Source organism: Neolamprologus multifasciatus, chromosome 10 (genome assembly GCF_963576455.1).
Source record: "Neolamprologus multifasciatus chromosome 10, fNeoMul1.2, whole genome shotgun sequence".
In the NCBI taxonomy this organism is placed as follows: Eukaryota; Metazoa; Chordata; class Actinopteri; order Cichliformes; family Cichlidae; genus Neolamprologus; species Neolamprologus multifasciatus.
The window spans coordinates 12,368,392-12,389,103 of record NC_140448.1 but is presented as its reverse complement, the minus strand read 5'-3'; the positions used below and the strand labels follow the sequence as shown (position 1 = coordinate 12,389,103).

The window sequence follows — 20,712 nt, the reverse complement described above, 5'->3', positions numbered from 1 at the left end:
TCAGCCCCAAATTAGCTTTTCTTTGGCAGAAGTGAAGTATGGTTAAAACTAAGTGTATTTAATTTCCTGAGAGACAAACTAATTGTATGACTCATAGATACCTCACTTCTTTCTAAAGACTTTTTAAGGTCTCAAAGTTACAGTTTGATTTTCTGAATAAACTACAAAGGTTTCAGACCACAGTAAGAGCCATCTATAGACAGCAGCATAAACTAAAATTAAAAATGAATGTGAAGAAAGCTATCACAGAAAATGAGAGCATTAAAGGTCCCATTTTGTACCAGTTTAGCACATGTTCATATTGGTCTTACATGTCCCCCAGACAGTATATTTTGGGTTTCAGCCCCAAATACCACACAATTCATTTTTTTGTTTCATGTCGGTATTCTCCTGGTTTGCAGCTCAGTATCGAATGAGCTATTTCATTTTCTGTAGCTTTAAATTGAAAAGGAAGAAGAGTTGCCCATACTTTACACTTTGAGTTTGTTTGCTGAAGTTTAAACTGAGCATCCAATGGGAAAGAAAGTGTGACTTAAGTGAGTTTGCTTTTAACGTGGCATGGTTGTTGGTTCCAGAAAGACTGGTCTGAATATTTCAGCACCTCTGAATGCACAACGCACAACCTTGAAGCAGATGAGCTAGAGCCGCGGAAGACCACACCAGGTGCCATTGCTTTAAGCTAAGAACAGCAAACTGAGGCTACAAATGACATAGGCTCACAAAAACTAGACAACAGGAGATTGGAAAATGTTGCATGTTCTTATGAATCTTGATGAAAACAACAGGAACCTCATCATCTGGCACCAATAAACATAGATCTACGAGATGTACACACAGCTATGACTATACATTATACGCCAATTCAACAAAAGGCTTACCTGCTTCAAACATAAAACCATAACCAATCAATGGTCTCAACCTGATCTCAATTTCCTGTAGATTTCGGTGCCACTGGTTTACTTTGAGCAACTCCCAGCATCATATACTAACAAGAGAAACCTAAGTTTACCTACCTTGTCTTCGGGGACATACTAGGCTCGAGGCAACTTTAAACGCAAACTCGAGAGCGGGCAGCAGACAAGAGATGTGGGGCAGCACAACCACCCTGCTGAAACGTACTAAAGAGAGTTAGCTCAATCACAGTAAACACCTTAACCATCACTCACCCACTAAAAAAAATCCTCTGATGTTTAGTCTCCACAAAAATATCTAAAATAGAGTCCAAAATATCCCGGACGAGCCCCCATTTATTTTATGACCCGGCTCAAAAGCCAAACAGTTGGTACCACAAAGATCATAAAAACAAAACTGGTGTGCCTCCACAGCCTGCCTCAAGCATGCCTTTATCCACATGCCATGTGTGGTCAATTGGCAATTGAAGACTCAGTTGACAACTCTTTGCACTGCCACTGCAAAGAGAATAGAGGTTGCAGAGGGGCGTAACAATGGCAGGAGTGATAATAATAATAATAAGTGAAATAATCTAATACATCTATAATGACAAATCTTACTCTTTTGGCTGCTTCTTTTAAGGGGACACCTCAGCGGATCATCTATCTCTCACTGTCATCATCTTGCCCTGTCTCTAGCATCCTGTCTGTCACACCAACACTCTGCAACACTCTGTCTCAAAACTGCCCAACATGAGCTGTCCCTCTGATTTACTCATTTCTATTTCTGTCCATTTTGGTCCGTCCCAGTGAAGATCTTAGCATCTTTACTTGTGTGAACTCCAGCTCCTCCTCCTGTCTTTTTGTCTTTTACTCTTGCTGCTGTCATTCTGTCAGAAGCCACCTGGGCACTCATTTCCATCCACTGCACTCTCTTCTTTACCTCTTTTGCATGCTGCCCATTGCTTTGGATGGTTGACCCCATTAAATCTACTCATTGCATGTATAAAATAACAAACATTCACACTTAAGAATCAAGTGACGCACTAATGCAAAAAAAAAGAAGACATCATTTCAGTCCTGCCTTTGGCGATGTATGCATTTAATGGATTACATAGAAAAAAACAGCATTCTTTGAAAAATATCTGGACATGAATACCAAAGATATCCATATACGATGTTTATATTTCTATAAGATATTTGTATTTACATGTTTGAACTAACACAACAACTAAATCAATCAATGAAAAAATAATGCTGCATTTTATTTATCCTCAAAAAAAACCACATTTGCACAGAAATGTGCACATTAATTTGTGTTACACATAAAAAGAAATAATACCCTTTTCCTAATTAAATATAGCAGGCTCAAAACATTTCTACAAAAAATCTTCGTAAGGTAATGTTAAACTATTTAAACTATGTTAAACTAGTCCTGGGACAATACTTATTTTGATATGACAGAAAAATGATAAGAGACCTCTTATACAACAACATAATTAAATTAATGTGATAGAATACTTTTCAGCGAGTTTTGTCAATGATAAATCTTTCAAATGACTTAGGTTTAATTAATCCCGATGTTATATAGAGAGATCCGTAAAGAGGTCCCCATTTATATAACTTGTTGCAGAAATAATGAGATATGAAAAAATATGTACAAAATCAAAACTCTGAGATGAAGACAAATCAAATACACAATACTCAGTGAAGAAAATTGGAAGGAAATGTTCCTTCAACACTTCAGAGGTAAAATTTTGAGGTATGAGTGTTCATATAGCCACTGATATTGTTTGCACTGTGATATGTAAACAACCACATCTAACACAATCATACATGCTGTATAAGGGTTCAGTACTACAACAAGTAAGAGGTCAAAATACAAAAAAAAAAGTAATACTAAATAAAATATGTACAAAAGAAGTTTGCGAGATGATGTTGACACAATAAATTGGCACTTTCTTTTTTTTTACAATGTGTCTTTGGTGACATATGAAGCTGCCTGGAAGTAAGCAGCAAACACTTGCCTATGTTGGTTAAGTTTCATCAACCATTACATATTTCCAGCTATTTTAGGATTTCACTACTACCGGCCTTTTAATTGACCTCACATTCCCAAAAATATCCTTTTGATCTGAGAAAGTCATGAAAAACACATTTCACTCTTTAAATTATCCAGTACAGTTTTTACAGAAATGTTTAACGCATGGTAGAATTTACAGTGTCCAAGTAATCCTGTAAAAAACTGAATATATGTTGCAATGATTGTTACACTGATAACCTTTCCCCCCAAGAGACCAAATAAACTTAAGAAGCATTAGTATTTAGAGGTATTTCCAAACACTAAAATTCTCTAGACTGCTGTTAAAAACTGCATTAAAACAACATTAACATAAAATAGAACATGTGCATTGGTGGAGATCTATATGAGCCTTCTCTTAGATTTAGATTAAGAAACTGCAGCCATCTCAATACAATATATACAGGATATTATACAAAACATATGATTCACAAAGTTCAAAATCGAGAATTAACAGATTACAATAAAAAGCAAGACATGCGGTATATAAATTTCCTATTTATAGTTTCAGGTGGGGCTACAACGATTCGATGACATAATCGATAACATCGACTATAAAAATTCGTCGATGCGTCATATTCTAGAACAACGTAAATATGTTTTTGCAAATGCAATACACTATAGGAAGCTATGGGGGCAGTGTCGCCTATAAGGTCTGCCAATACGGCATTCGGTACTAACGAAGAAGAACGTAGCGCGAAAAGTAAAACAGCTGGGGTGGGGAAGAGGGGAGAAAATGCAACAAAATGTGAAAGTTAAATGCAGACTGTGCAAAACCTTTCACGACAGCACTACTGCAGCGCAAGAGCATATCCGTCAGCACCCTGGTGCGGTGACGTTAACTCTAAACGGGTCAGTTTTAGAGAGTTACGTTGCGTCGCGTTGATACCTCGTTTATGTTTACGTTAATGTTTGTGTTAGCTTGCCTGTCGGAAATTTCTCATGGAAGATGCTTGCTAAGCAAACACCATTTCAGTTGTGTTAGCTAATGAGTGAAATAAGATAGTAAAAACATTAAACTGGAGTAGCAACACTCTCCCTTTTTTCTTTAACATTAATATTAGCGTTTATTTCGAATAGTAAACCTCTTCTAGATGTTATTTTGGACTGGAAAATAAAATCTTTTTGATTTAATTTGAAGCTTTATTTGAACTTACGGAGAGACGTTTTTAGTTTGCACATTGGTTTTTTTTTGTTTGTTTAAATACTACTAGCACTTTAATTTGTATTGATTTATTTTTATTTACTTCATTTTTATTCTGTCCTACTGAGTAATGTTAAAAAATAAATTGGATTATTTCCATATTCATATGTTTTCTGTGTCATTACTTTCATTTTCTTTGGGTAGAGCCAACAGGGTGATATTCACAGGTGGGCAGACTTGAAAATTTGAAAATTTGCAGATTGGTCAACTACCAAAATGTAGGTCTGCAACAATTTTGGTGTAGCTCATGTTTCAAGGTCTCTAATCACATCAGATAGTGAGAACATATAGCTGATACTGTTTTGACAGAAGTGTATCACAACATCATTTGATTCATAAACTTGTATGTGGTGATTATGCAGAGGTATATTTTTGTGCATATACACTTTTTTCCAATACATAGCTTTTCCTCTTTAATGTAATTGGTATTACTAATCAGACGATACACTACTTTATCTATTGATTATCAGTTAACTGTAAGGATTTCTCCTGGTTGACAGTGTAATTGTTTTGCTGTTGATGGCTGGTTCCTAAAACACATTTCCAAATAATCCCTAAAAGCTGAAATACTTTACTAATTTGGGTCATAATCATATACTATACTGATTACATGCTGTCAAGTCCTCTTTTGAAGAATCTGGTGCTAATTTTCCAAATTGTTCTTGTAATTTCAAAACATTGATCAAATGCCACTAGTTGATAATGTAACTTATTTTCAATGTGGAAAGATTCATCTTGGTGAAGATGCCTCTTTGTCTGTCTTGCCCTCATAGCTACCCTACATTATGCTGTCTCCTTGCACCACAGGGTAGCAAGTGAAGAGCTATTTTTAAATCATCTTTCAAGATCTACAAAGTAATGTGTGTTGGAAAATAGAATTATTGTGTTCCCAGTGTACCTTTTAACAAAATGCCTCTAAACAGCTTTTACACTAATCATGCTAGAGTAAAAATAAGACTGCAACCTCATTGCAACTAGAAAGGAATGGTAATTACCTGGTGATCACACAGATTATTATCTTTTTACTGTTGAAAACCAATTGCAAGTAGTTGTGGTAACTAAGTGGCTGCGCAGAGGTTCAGCACTCAACCTCTCGGTGCTTGCAGTTTGCCTGGTGGGAGGAAATCTGTCACCAAACAACCATTGTCGGACTCTGACTAACTGCTATTACTCTCACAGATTGCAGAAGGTTTGCAAATAATTGTCATCTAATTTATAAATGCAGACACACTGACAACATATCATAATCAGTTTGAGTCAGTCTGCACTGATGAGACAACTCCCCTGCAATCAGTTTCTTTGCAAAAGAGGACTAAACCCAACTGGTTCTATTCTCGTTATGTTCCTATATAACAGTAAGGTTGACAAGCACCTATGTCATTTTGCAATTAAATTGCAGCAGCTACATTGCAATTTCTGTTTCAAATCTACGAGCTTCTGGCTCGACTCTGAATGTAAGTAGTTTGTGTAAAAATCTGTTTAATGTAGACAGCAACAGATTTATCACAGTTAATTACCATATTCTTGCAGACAAATTGCATGTAATTGCCAGCTTGACCTCATCCAACCTGATAGCAAACTGACTCCATCTCAATTGCCATTTACGGCTATTGGCTGCAAGTGGTTGCAGACCTGGTGCCTGTCTCTGAAGCAACAAATTCAAACTTGAACTTCTTCATGCGTTCGTTGTACACAGTTGCAGTAATCTTGGTCATTCTGCATTCTCCAGTCATTGTTTTCCCGTGTGTGATTGTAGCACAAAGACAAATTCGTGTTACGCTGGTTCCTTCTTATGTATTATAACATACATACTTTTGAACATACATACAGTTTTTGATAGGTAGCTGAGACTAACGCTAGTTCACTCATGCAGCCTTGTGTCTCTGTTTTATATTCACTGCAGTGATTGTTGCATCTTATTTCTGCGTCAGGACATGACTGATAAACCTCTTCTGATCTCTGGATAATGATGGTGAAAGCTTCTTTGGATTCCACTCTCTGAATGAAGGTGAGCAGTAGAGTGATGTGGAGAAAAACCTGCGGGGGTGAATGAAATGGAAAATGTTCAGGGATGACAAACACTCTGAGGGTGTTTATGTTTGTTATCTGTAATAAAATGTAATATGTATAAGAAATTAAGGGCAGACTAATGATCAGTCTCACCTCTCTGCGATGCTACCCTGACACCCAGTTGTGTGTGGTCGTCTTCACCCTCTGGGAAAACCCATGAGGCCCAGCTGCTGGATCAAAATTAAAGTCCAGCCCCCCACCATCCATGAGTGTGTCATGGAGGACGGACTCCAAGTCACATTCAAACCTTTCAGTAGGCACACTGTCCAGATCACTGGGTAGGTGCTCTTGATGATGATGACTGTGTGGGTGTACAGAGTTGAGTTCTCTGTAGCTGTTGCTGCTGCCGTAGGTCACTGAGGCATCATTAGTGTGTGGAGGGAGTCCGAGGGGGAGCTGCATGCACGTCCTTGGACCAGCCATTCGAAGAGAGGGCCCTGAATGGCTAGTCAGGCGTATCATGTTACAGCTATTCAAGTCTTGTGAGGCAGCTGGACCCTGGCTATGCAGAGTATGTGGATTTACACGAGGAAGTGGGTGACTCTGAGAGGGATTCATCATTTTTACTCCATTATGACCACCCACATGGCTTTGGCTGCTATAAGTTGGTATTGGACAACTTGCCCTCCCAACTTCAGAGTGCATCATGTCCCTTCTGGTGTCTGGTTCTCCTGTCAGCAGCCCAGAAGGGAAGATATACTGGTTCTCGTAAGCCCCAAAGCTGGGCTTAGTCTCTGGAAGTGTCTGCATAGGAGCAGGGGACAGGGAGTGCATTCTCACCTGACTATACAAGCACTTCTGGTAGTCCTGCTGCTGGTGTGGGGTCAGTCCAGTGGAGTTATAGGGGCTACTCTGAAGCATGCCGGCGTTTGAGGAGCGCGGGGAGTGTGAGGAGTCAGAGCTGAGCTGGGAGGGTTTAGGAGACAGCAAGTTAAGGTTATCCAGCAGATCCATGACCTTTTCTGAGCGATGCTGGCCCATGGATCCAGACACCTCAGACAGGCTGGGCAGGGTAGAGGTTATCTTAGCACCAGCAACTCCAGGATACATTATGTGGCCATCGGACTCGCCCACATCATCCTGTTCAGAAGGGAAAGGTGAACGGCGACCACTCAGAGTACTGGCATCAGAGCTGGTACGCGTCCTAAAGGTTTTCCAGGTGTCAAAATCTTCGTTGCTGTGGGAGTTTGGACTTCCAAGCCAAGTAGAGTACTGGGAACTGGGGCTGCCTGCTCCTCCTTCAAGCCCTTCCTGTAGAGCCATCTAGAGATAGTAGAACACAAGAACACTGAGTACATGTAATCTAGATTCAACAATTTAAAAAACAAACATTTGGCTGAAATATCTATGAAGGTTGAGTTCAGGAGCAGAGACCTTTTTCTTTGCGGCTCTTCCTCTACTCTTGACAAACTTATTGCTGTTGTCCATGGAGGTAGCTCTGCGTCGAGGTGACTTTCCATTCTTTCCTCCCTCTGGGTTCAGCATCCACCAGGAGCTTTTTCCTGTTCCCTCGTTCTGTATGCGCACAAAGCGACTGTGCAGGGACAGGTTGTGTCTGATGGAGTTCTGAATGGGAGAAAAGTGATTCATTTGTAAGTTTTCCCTCACACAAATATCATGGTCAGTTTAATAAATCAGTGCCTGTCACTGAATATGATACTGAACAAAATAAAGTATCGTCAGCAACATAACTTAAGAGACTCTTTTCTCCAGAAACACAGGACCTATTCAATGAAAGAGGGAAGCGGTGATCATTGTTGGACACAAGTGTGACAAAGATAGATGACAATTCATATTACACTATAGTATAATAGTGCAAAATTTGACCAAAGAAACATTTCTCGTTAGTTTCTTCACTTGGTCTGCTTTTTTTTTTCCTCACATTTTTCCTGTTTCCGAATACATTCTGACTTTTATGTTATATTCATCAGTTTTTCTCATGCTTTAACTGCTTGTATTGTTTTGAAGGCCCATGAGAGAGCTTACTAGGGTGTCCATCTCTCCTCACTGCGGACTATAATCATGTTTCCTGTGATTTCCACTGACTTTAATCAGCGCAGCCCAGCAGCAGCAACAACAACACCGTTCGCTTTGGATCCAAAGTGAAAAACAACAGTGAAAAAACAAGGAAAAAAACAACAACAAAAAACAGGGTAATTTGGAAGACACGTTACAGAAAAAAAACATCACTGCTTAATTTTGCCCGTGGCCATCATCGAAAATTACACCTCTGAAAGAGCTCATTGAGATCACTGAGCTGCTCTCTTTTTTGTATGTGGTCAAATTTGTCCTCGTCCAAATATGCACACACCTAAAGCCTTATTCAGTAGATTTTTAATGCCATGTTATGTATCCCAAAAAGGATGCAGTAGGCGCCTCCTGTGGTAATGCTCTCAGGAAGAAAACCAGTGTCGGTCGGGAGGTCATGAAGACAGTTAGACATGGCACAGACACACTGTACAGACTGGTCTTTCTGTGACCCTAATATGCAACTTGCTGAGCTTGATGGGGGGGACAATGAAAGACTAAAGTGTAACACAATACGTGCAAGTATGGAATTTCCCCCTAAACACCCATGTGAATAAGAAAGCAGCTCCCTGCAGTTAGTAAACCCAGATGTTCCCAACCGCAGGATTCAGCAGGGATATACAAAGCACTGAGATAAAGATGTTCTCATCCAAAACAATAGATGGATTGTCCCAGTGTGTCTCTGACATTTTGGGGTTAAAGTTAAGCTTCTGGCAACAATATGACTTCTAATCTATAAAACTATTCTCAGTGAAAGTATTATTTCAAAGTGGAAATTATCAAAGTAGATTCAAGGAATAAACCCAGAAAAAACTGCAAAATTGGAACAACTTTTTTTTCCAAGTATTATCTTTTGTGCCGTCGTCATAAGAAGGTGCTGAAAGATGAGTTCAACCTCAAACTGTAAACTGACAGAGTGAAAACACTTTTTTTTTTTGTTAAACAGAAACTAAGAGGAGGTCACAGAGTTCGAAGCTAAGTTGGGGAGGGCGACACTGTAGGATGTTATTGCCGGCAGAGCCGGGGTCAATGAGTTCACTGTGTGCTAAACACGAGCTGCTCATACGAGCTGACGGGGACATGCAAACAGGTTGGATGGCAAAGGAAGAGCGAGGAGGAGAATCATCAGATGTGACACGCTGGGTAAGACCCGCTTCGTGAGACTCACCAAAACAGCTTCTTTGGACTCCACCCCACCACCAAAACCAGACTCCTCCCTTCTCCTCCAGTGACTTTTAAATGAAGCTTCCTGTGTCAGAGGACATCCTGCACATGTAGACTGAAGAGACCTGAGGTTGTATGGTTTCAAAATGCTATTCAATCATTGCATTTTATGCTCATTTGATTTATGACCCTTTTCTCCCCATTTTCCTTTTTTTAAATGATGTCCTGTAACTGAAGACAGGACCGGACATCTTAGCAGTGTGCTGCACAGGCTCAAGCCTGCAAACCAACATTTATTTCACTAACCAAATGTCTCGCTCACGCATGGCAGAGATCACTGCTGATTTGCAAATCTCTACAGCCTTTGATTAGCACCTACTACAGATCGTGCACTGCAAGGCAGTGCTGTGGAAAGGGAAATTTTCTTCTCTGCCTTATCTTTGACAAACCTCAACTCAACTCAAAGACAACAAAAATTCCCCTTCCTTTTTAGTTCAGGAGGTGCCCCACTCAATCATTATTTCTTTGAAAGAGCCGCCTCAGGTCCAGTCTTTCTTTTTTTTATTTTGTAGTAGCAAATTTTGTAGTAGCAAAATGTGTGCTTTTGTGGTTGCAAAACATTTCATGAGAAATCTATTTTTTCCTCCAATGACCTGCTTTGGCAACCAGGGAAGTGACGAGGTCCAGATTACAGAGGAACTTAAGTGACATAAATGTTTAAGAGCAAAGATCCTCTTAGAGAAGTGATGCCACACAAGTCTGCAGAAGAGTATTACAAAGAAAATCTGCAACATTTTCTGCTCTACACTTGAGGGCATTTAGTAGTGCTGCCCCTGAAACAAACCGGTGCAGCATGGAAGAGACATTAGACAGCTTATGCAAGAAATCCTGAAATCAGGAAGGACTGAGTTGGGACAAAATCTACTTTCAGTTCGTCCTCAGAAATGGGTCATTAGGCTTCCCACATGAAAGGAGAAAACAGCACCTGCCACAACTCAGGTGAGATACCCGGTAGAACACCTGAGCTGGAGTAAGGAGAGTCACCCATCACCATCATCCATAATGCAGCATGAAATGACTCCTCCTACTGGACTTCAAAACAATCTAATTGACGCAGCTGCTGTTTCTTGTGTAGTGAAGCATGAGGCTTGCAGTAACGGTCGCAGGGTAAGTAAACAAACAGGGCTCGGTTGCAAGAACAGGTGCGGCCTCAGTGAAAGTGGCCTCAGTTGCAATCGGCCTACGCATTTTACATACAGCGCCAGCTACAACCACAGACAGGACAGAGGATCTCCCAGGAGGCTGACTGCTGGAGACCAGCTGCTTCTCAAATCAGTAACTTGGTTTTTATCTCAATGATGAAAGCTTACATGTAGTTAGTGATGGGGAGGGGGACAGGGAGAATGACCTTGTCTTCCCATCAGTAAATTTCCCAGGCAGGAAAACGTGAGAAAATATGAATATAATTTTTTTCTTTGAAGGCTTTAAAAGTTAAAGTGTACACTCATAAGGTTTTGCTGCTGTATTCTGATAAAGTCTGTGATTTTTGATGCTAAATGTTAGCTTAGCTTTTCAACCTTTAGATATTGCAACCCTGTAGATAAGCATTTGTGTTTGTATTTGTGCCACTGCTATATTTTGTCATTATCTTTTACACAGTTAGCAGCAAAACCTATAAATGGAAAATAGTGCAGTTTTTTGCTAATAGCTGACAGTTATTCGGTCCTTCTCATTGGATTGCTTGATTTCCCAGTAAGAGAGCCGAGAGGTACTGTCTATCTTTGCTAACATTCGCTAACGCTAGCCACGATAAGCTGCAAAAATGCCTGGGTAAATAATGGTGCAATTTATTGCTCACAAATTCAACTATTTTTATATATTCAACCAAATATAAATGCTGTTAGTCACACCTGTTCAACTGCTCATTAATGCGACTGACTAAGCAGCTAATCAAATGGCCACAACTCAATGCATTTAGTGATGTCGATATGGTCAAGATGACCAGCTGAGTTTAAACTGAGCATGGGGAAGAAAGCTATTTAAGTGATTTAGTAAAATTGTATGGCTGTTTGTACGAGACAGGCTGGTCGAAGTGATTCATAAATTGCTGCTCTGCTGGGATTTTCCCACACAACCATTTCTTGGGTTTACAGAGAATGGTCAGAGAAAGAGAAAATATTCACTGAGCAGCAGAAAAAAAGGCCAGCTTGCTTTGATCTGATCGAAAGGGAATAGTAGCTCCAATGATTTTTCGCTACAATCAAGGTATGCAGAACAGCATCTCTAAATGGACAACAGTGAACCTTGAAGAAGACAGGCTATAGCAGCAGAAGACCACATCAGGAACTACTCCTTTCAGCTAAGAACAAGAGTCTGAAGCTATAGTTGTTATAGAGTAGTTATAGAGGTTGAGCAAAATTGAACAACAGAAGATTGAAAAAACATTGCCTGGTCTGATGTGTCTCAGTTTTTGGATGCTTTGGTCAGAATTTAAGATAAACATGAATTCAGTTGACTTCAGCCTGCTGGTGGTGGTATTTTTTGGAACACCTGAATATTGTTGAATATTTCCGCCACCTTATGACCACAGTGCACCCATTTACTGATGGTTATTCCAGCAGAAATACTTGGTTATACCAGCAGAAGCTCAGCTGTTCTCAGAGAACCTACACAGTCACAAGATAGCAATCTACTGGAGCACCTTTGAATTGTGGTAAGATGGGAGTGTCGCATTATGGATGTGCAGCAATTGTGTGATGCTGACATGTCAATATGAAACGAAATCTCTAAAGAAATGTTTTCAACAGCTTGTTAAATCTATTCTATAAAAAGCTAAGGCAATTTTGAAGGCAAAAGGGAGGGGATCAGCATAAGGTGTCCCTCATGTTTTTGTCTTTTTAAGGCATACGTTTCAACATTTTACTGACCTCAGTGATAGATTCCACTGCACTCAAACAAAGTGCTTGTGCTGTGTCTGCCAAAAGGTTTTCAAACAAAGTTGTAGAGAATGAGGAAACTGGAAGAACAATTGTCTATTAATCAAGATCACATTAGCAGGGAAATTAGGAAGTGTGCTAATCTATGTAGCTGCCAGTGACTACAAAGAGCTCAGCAAAGCCATTTTACTGCTGTCAAACTTAATTTCAAAGCAGGATTTTAGGTAATACAGGCTAAAAGGTTAAGTTACTGGAAAATGTATTTGATACTGCTTGACTTCATGAGCATGGCCAACACCCTGCTTCTTTAATTTACATTAAAGTCCAGATCTAAAATTGTACTTGACTAAATCGGAGTGATTTTCTGCTAACATGTAACTACCACTACAAAGCAGTTAGTTATCTGGTAGAAATAAGAGAATAGGAAAAACGAGCACTTGCAGAGATTACAGTCTTCCTGTGCTGCCTTCCTGTGCACCCCTCCCCCTTTCTCTTATGACCTATGATGCACAAAGCTGTGAGCATAGGGCCCGGGTTTGCTTTAACAAGGCGGCAAAAAGGTGAGAAAGCCCGCAGAAGAAGAAGAGCATGCGAGCCTGGTGCAGAGAGTGCAACTCTTTACAGCTCCACATACAGTATGCAGACTACTTAATTAACAGTGAGCATCAAAGGAAGTGACCTGTTTCTGCAATGGCATCATGAAGACGAATGGAGAGATCTGCAATTAAATAATTGAAGCACAAACACTGCACTTCAATCATATTTGAATATTCAGAAATAACAAGACTATCTCAGCCAATTATTGTGAATGAACCGCATTCTTTGCACACTTCATCGGGTGAAAAGGTCACCTTTTTTTTAAAAAAAAAAAGTATTTCTGTCATCCTCTGACCCTGTCTTTTGTATTTTGCATAATGGATTAGATGCCAAGTACATTTTGTGAACATAATGTATTTGGAGCTGATTATTATCTTGCACAAGCTGGAGGACAATGCAAGGATCCACATGCCACAGATTCCAGCGGCTCACACGTGTAGACAGCAAACAGTACACAGGCCTCAGCCCCCAGCAAACCAGTCAGCTGATTGCTCCCCTCCTTCCCTTAAGCTATGGTCGTTCCTCTTTGAAAGCCCCTGCCTCAAGCCTCCTTTTCTTCATGGGGTTACTTGAAGCTTTTAGTGGGCTTCTTAAGTTTAAGGCAGACATCCCTTTTTAACCTTGTGATCCCGAGACAAATAGCTGGCAGTTACTCTTTTTTTCTCTCTCTCGCTTCTTTTAATAGTTGCTACCAGTTTTTAGGTCAGTGTCCTTAAAAAAGTTCACAAGGCAACAATGAAACAAAGGTTGATTAATAAATGAGATGATCCATTAGCATCTAATGCAATGAATGCTCCTTGTTGTGATTATGTTGTTTGTTTTTGTGCAGCCCACATAGAGTCATGTGAAAAAGAAAGTAAAACTAAGTACACCCCACAAATTAGTAGATTGTGGAACCAGCTTTGGCAGCAATAACTGGAAGTAAAAATTTCTGTATGACTTTGTCAGTCTTCTCACCTCACTGTGGAGAATTTCTGGCTCACTCTTCTTTACAGTGTTGCTTCAGTTCTTTCAGGTTTGCGGTCATTTGTTTATGCACAACACTATTAATATCTCACCACAGAATGTTAGTCAGGTTGAGGTCTGGACTTTAACTGGGACATTACAACATCTTGATTCTTACCTTTTTTTCTTTAGTCATTCTATTGTAGATTTGCCGCTGTGCTTGGGATCACAGTACTGTTTCATGACCCACTTTCAGTTTTAGCCTTCAGACAGACACCCTCACGTTTGACCTTAGAATACTTGGTATACAGAGAACTTTGTGGTCAACTTCATGACTACAATGTGCCTAGGCACTGTGGCTGCAAAACTAGTCCAAATCATCACCCCTCCACCACCATGCTTGACAGTTCGTATGAGGTGCTTGTGCTGGTATGCTGTGTTTGGTTTTTGCCACATGTGGTACTGCATTATGGCCAAACATGTCCACTTTGGTCTCCTCTGTCCTAAGGACTTTATTCCAAAAGTCTTGTGGTTTAATCAGATGCAACTTTGCAAAACTAAGGTATGTTGCTATTTTCATTTTACAGAGATGAGGCTTTTTCTGTCAAGAGTTTTAACATTTAACATTCTAACTCAGGCCTGTAGAGTCTGAGATGTAGCTCTGGGTTTTGTGCAATTTCTCTGAGCATTGCACAGTCTGATCTTGGTGTGAATTTGCTGGGACGTCCACTCCTGACATGCTAAAAGAAACCTGAATGCAAATAGCAAACTGTCAAAGCAACTGCTTTTACAGAAGTGCTCACAGTTGCTGATGCTCAGTTAGTCAAATTCACTGATTATCAGAACCCGGCTGCTACTTTTCCTCCTGATTCCTATGAAAGCCGTATTGGGTTGTTTTAAGCAGCGGGTGAAAGTTTCTACTCAGTTTCACTTACAAAGGATGTTGTTTGCAGTTCCAGGTTTCATATCTCAGTGTTTAGCAACATTTTAAACTTTAATGTTTGTATATGAAGAAATAATTTTTGGGGCCATCAGGGATGTTTTTTCTTAACTGCAGAACTGTGAATGCCCGCTGACCACAGCATTTCCATCCAATAGTTCAATAAACATTTCACTCAAAACCACAAATGTAAACCTGTTATCACTCACAGAGTCAAATCTCTCATAGCATCCCATCCAGTAGATTCTGTCGTGGACAAAACCAACCAATGTTTGTTCTGGATGAAAATTTCCATTTATTTTTGTTTTAATCTCTACAATAAATGTAAGAATGTTTTACTACACAGACATTTTTGTGGCCTTACTATGTGATCCACTAATGGAGAATATTATAAACTTGGTTAAAAACTGAAGCCAGTGGGGAAGAGATTTAAATTTATAATGTCTAAAAAAATGTCTTAAATTAGCGTGGCTCTAGCTTTTCATTCAGGACAGTTCTAGTCACAGAAGCTGGAAAAAGGAGATCCACTACTCAAACTGGGAAACATATCGAACAAATCTTGTTATAGCACTCAAGCAAGTGTATAGGTCACAGCAAAACCTGCCAAGAACTTTGGTTTGGGTTTTGCCATCACTCCAGTCCCGCTATTGGCTCTTATCGGCTGAAAGTTGAGGGACGATGACCTTTTCCACTGTGCCATTTGGCTCATCCTTCAGTCTTCAGTCTTGTTTGTCACTGGTTTCCAGAATGGTCATATGCATACATCAGGCGTGAGACAGGCAACTCAACACATTGCAGATCTGTAGGCTTGGTGACCTTTTGACCCCCGCGCTAGATAATATAGTGCGATAAACCTTTCACAGGAGACAGTCACTAGACTCAACTCTGCAGGCTATCACCAAAGCAACCCAACAAAATATTCTTTCATTTGCAGGGAAATGTTTTTAAAAACGTCAAAAAACGGAGGCGGGGAAACGCTTTTTTGTAATCAACATGTTTTTGGGTGACACCTCAGAACTTCAGCGGCAGTTAAACTCAAGAGCGTCACTTCCTGTTCCATTATCTAATGTCACAGTTCATTGAGAAAAACAGTGGCACTGCCAGTAAAACGCTAAAAGTACGTTGCAAGCTGTTCACTGCTACTCACAGACCCACCAGTATCCCAGGGGAAACCAGTCCTCCCCGAGTTAACTGAGGGGCCCTCTGTTGTCCCAAAGGCATCATGATCGCTGAGCTGCCACACAATATTTAGAGGGGAAACCTCTAAATATTTACATATTTAGAGAAAGTGCAGAAAGATATTTCTGCACTTTCTGACATACAGTAGACAGAAAGCTGCTGAGGCAGTGCCTTTCCCCTTGCCCTGCGCTCCACCTATCTATACTTTTTTAGGTGTACTGCTACAATCAAGCGCAATGCCCTCCACCCATTATTAGATCCCTGGCTTATCTTTGTGCATCACTACAGCAAGAGACGAAACTGCTTTGTTAATAAAAAAAATGCCAAAAAGCACAATCATAACAAGCAGACCAGCAATTACGTTTATATGTGGCACAAATGTTGAAATGATATAAAAGTGATTTTGCATAGAATTGGATTCACAAAAATGCTGTGTATACGATCTCTTATTGATTCATCCTCTTTTTTTCCCCTGCCCTGACCCTCATGTTTTGCAGGGTGGGGATGTTAACACATGGCACTGTTTTCCATCCACCGGGCAGGAAATGCATCATAGTTCATTGTGGGGGAACCGCCGTGTTTTTTTAACAGGAAAGTGTAAAAATAACTATAAGCCGGCGGTTCCAAGGCCTGGTGGGCATGCCAGCATTTAGGAATGGCGAGGCTGAAGCAAAGATGTGTTGATTATACGTAAAATATGTGAATGATCATGAGCTTTTGCTCCTGATAGAGAACTGAGAAGCGTTCGCTGTCTCGCTGAAGGGTAACAGAACCTTTCTCTTTGTTCTTTCTCTTTATCTCTATGACTAAGGAAGGGAAAGAAATTCTTCATAAAGCCACAGTGCACCAATACAATTATTTATTTCCAGAATTTGTGTCTTAAAGACCCTCCCCCCCCCCAAAAAAAACCCCCAAAAAAGCAAAGCCCTTTAGTAAAAGAAATCTCAAGGTCCTATTGAACAAGCACAAACCCCTTGAGCAGAAACCCAAAGAGAGAGAGAGAGCAGAAGAAAGAGATAGGATGAAGAGCAGCGATCCCTTTCTCCAGGCCGTAGCATCCGCTAAGGAAACTCTAGAAGACAGGGACACAAAGATATGAGCACACAACTCAGGAATGGAGGATGTTTGACGTAGTTCCCAGCATCCCCTTCTGCCAGTCCCTTCCCCTCGAAAACACTCCCCAGCACTGATTGAGCTGTTTATGTAGCTTCCAGTTATTTCAAACTAAAAAACAGGCCGATTCGACAACTTTCAAATCACCTTTTAAGAGAATGCAGGGGGTTACAGAAAAGGCTGCAACACTCAAAACTCAAGCAGAGTACGTTTTGTTGGGCGTGTGCGGGCTTTAATTGGCGTCTTCTGTTGGTCCACCTTTGGCTTTGTCTGCGGGCTTCTGTCCATCACGAGTGGAGTGACATCCTCACTGGCCGGATCAGCCTGTTTGTGCAGTAATTAGGCAAATGTTTTCACAGCTCGTCCCCTGTACTAAATATTTCCAGGTCTGCACATTCAAATTGCAGTTTTCAGGGAGGTAGCAGGGTTTCCATGACTGTGGAAATGCGGCGCAAGTCAATGTTATTGTGATAATACAGGTTGGCTCCCACATAGGTGTGTTTGCGGGTGGGGGAATCCACAGAGCATACCTACACATCTTTATCCTCAGTCAAAACCCAATTTCACATCGCTCAGTCAGGTGTTTTTCTCAAACAAACCTGAAGTTTGTTTCTGCTTTATATAGAGAAAAGCAGTCTTGGTGGCATCTATGGGATGTTTACAGTCAGACCAGCTGGTTTGTCCTCTGCTGCTTTAGAGCTGCATGTGTCCTCAGTGACAAAGCAGAGAGGCATGCACTACCACTGACAGAGGAAACCACTCCAAAACTTCAAAGGTTACTCAGAAGCCAGAATTCAGCAGCCCCTCTAAAAGCTAACCATCGGACAGGTTTGAAATCCCACCACGGTGTTAAAAGAGAAAAGGAATGGGTTACTCGTGTTATTACTTAACTGCTAATAAATCCTGACTTAAAAGTTATAATCATATTTAAAAAATGTGATGGGTTGCTTTGCATAGCACAAATGTGAGTGCTGAGTGAATATACTAAACCAAATGCGTTGCACTATGTGCACACAGTGAAAGTGAACTTACCTGAAGCAAACCAAGTTGTCTAGATAAAATAAAATCACAGGTTTGAGGATTTAAGGTGTAAATATCCTGCTACAACGTCTCTAAATATAAGTGAAACAGGGCTGGGTTTTTTGTTTTTTTTAACTACAAAGGCAATTAATTGCACATCAAACCTTTGCATTTCCTGCTCAGCAGATTGTGCAAAACGCCTTACAGTGGCAATCGGTGCAATAAGACGCTAATGAGGATGTGGCCTTGATATGTTTTGTGCAAGTTTCCACTGTCTGCATATAAAGTGTAGCACGTTCAAATGTCACTCCCTAACTTTTCTTGGTCTCATGGTTTTGTCCAGCTTTGCTGCTGGCGGCTCTTTTTTAAATTGGTGCTGCTTGCTGTGCTGTGGTGGTAAAGATGGTTACAGCGCATATATGCTTCTCAGCTCACGCGCACACATCCTACTGACAGCGAATGTTCACGTGCACGCACACACTCACCTTCCAGCCCGCGGAGCTGGTGCTGTCTCCTTTGTCTTTGAAGTAAGGCACGCTCTTAACCATCCAGTCGTAAATCTGAGAAAGGGTCAGCCGCTTCTCAGGTGAGCTGTCTATGGCTTTGGTGATCAGGTCTGCGTACGACATGTTCCCCCAGGCGTTTCGCCGGGACGAGCTGCTCTTCCTTTGCCCGGGTCCACCCAAAGGTGGGACCCCAGGATTTGGCACCTGTTGCTGGGACGACAGCTGTGGACCCGGGATCTGGTGCTGCTGTTGGAGCTGATGATGATGGTGTTGATGGTGATGTTGGTGGGGGTAATGATGCACACAGTTGCTGTCCCGGCACTGAAAAGCATTGCAAAGCGGCTTCTGCTCTGAGTATTCTTTATAGTCCTCTTCCACCAGGTCGAGGTTTCTGATGAACTCGGCGTTTGCTGCTGGCTCCTGCTGCACAGACGGTGCTGGGGAGGATGTGTTGGAGCTGGCCGGGTCGATGAGCTCCGGCCGGGGCAGCGGCCAGGTGCAGGACCGCGGGCGAGAGAGAGGCTCGAAGTCCGGGTCTATATCGCCCGGCTGCGGCTGTTGTGGCAGTAACTCAGCCATGTCAGGGTAACGCCGATCCTCTGTCACATAGATTTTCACTTAAAAAGAATTCGCCAAATTGTTAGTAAAAAATATAAAACGGTGACATAAACATCGAGAGGCTAATGATGAGTCATCAAGGCCGAAAACAAACCCTAAAAGAGAAAGAGTCGTTTGTAATGTAAAATAAAGAGATATCTAAAACTGAAGTTCACACCATACTGTGTCAGTTAGCAGCAACTCTCAAGTCTGCCGCTCTAACAAGTGGTAGACAGTACCACACTCCGGTGCTGCCTTCACGGCTTACTCACAGGCTCCATCCTCCGAGCTTTGCAACTTGAAGGTGCGTTCAAGTGCTGTCCTGTTGACAAATCACGCCAAATGGACCCTCAAATTTGCAAATTCACATCAAGGGTGATTTAACTGCCTATTTAATGCTACAGTTAATAGTTTGGGCACACTTTCTCATAGCATTGTATCTATGTATTTATTGGTGCACTTGAGTTTAAAATCTTATTCCACGATTTTCTGTGCTCGGTGCTATGAGTGACAGTCATCTCGACAAAAATAAAAAGTTGTCGTTACTCAATACCAGTTTTAAAAATATGTAGTGAAAGGGTTGGTTAGTCAGCTATCTCTTTCAGTTCGCTTGTCATTCAAACACATTTTGGCGGGACTTGAATGCACCATACAAGCTGAGAGGGCATGTTTTTAGTTTCAAAAAGTTTTGAGTGGGGGCTCAGCTGATTCAAAACACTGCCCTAAGCTTAAAAAAAATAAATATATTAGGGCCATTTGTACAGTTTTTTTTTTTTTTTTTTACTTCTATACAAATATAGCAAAAAATGTTAATGTACTCCTAAACTTTTTTTAGTTGAAGTATCTGGGTGCCATCTTCAAAACTGTGGGGAATCCTAATTTAATGCGCAACCACAACGTTCAGTAGCGCCATCTAGTGGGCAAGCCTTAGCAAGTCTACACGAGTCCCCCCCGGCACTGTATGGCCCAGACAAACAGAAACCAGGAAGTGTTGCCAACATCTTATCATGCCAATCACTCTGTTTAAGGAAAAGTGAACAAAATGTGGAAGTGGGGCACTTTGAAACATCAACCTGTCAGTTTCCACTTTCTCAGACAATAGATCGAGCAGGGTGTTTTTAGACCAGAAAGGATCCGTGTGGCACGTTGTTAAACAGGTTGTTTAACTTTAAAAGCACTTCCCCTGAGAAGGGGTACAGGGTTCACGGTCTGATTGTATTTTCTACTGTAAACTTGATCTCAGATCCTCAATACTGCTCACAGGTTATAGTTCTTGCAACCGGTCTGGGAAAACACAATCACTCATGACTGCAAGGTGTTTGTATGACCTGTGACACTTAAAGAATACAAAAATATTTTCATCTGCACATTTTCTTTGTCACACAAAGGTCATTAACAATCCATTCAGCTAAAGTGTTACTTGTTTTTAAAGTCAGTTACTCT

General features: G+C 40.9%; 1 protein-coding gene and 1 long non-coding RNA gene across 2 annotated transcripts; one reads left to right on the top strand and one right to left on the bottom strand.

The window, feature by feature from the left end:
* The first annotated feature begins 1,015 nt into the window (after window positions 1-1,015).
* LOC146509724 (uncharacterized) lies at window positions 1,016-13,575 on the top strand. The gene is made up of 2 exons (XR_014876404.1): window positions 1,016-3,822; window positions 6,078-13,575. It is a non-coding gene; the product is annotated as an uncharacterized LOC146509724 (long non-coding RNA).
* On the bottom strand, window positions 1,963-20,639 carry LOC146509723 (forkhead box protein O1-A-like). The gene is made up of 4 exons (XM_085174295.1): window positions 18,652-20,639; window positions 7,619-7,810; window positions 6,338-7,507; window positions 1,963-6,211 (listed from the first exon to the last, which is right to left on the bottom strand). Exons 1-3 carry the CDS (start codon window positions 19,249-19,251, stop codon window positions 6,350-6,352), a joined length of 1,950 nt encoding a protein of 649 aa, XP_085030421.1. The 5' UTR covers window positions 19,252-20,639; the 3' UTR covers window positions 1,963-6,211; window positions 6,338-6,349.
* Between the last annotated feature and the right edge of the window lie 73 nt (window positions 20,640-20,712).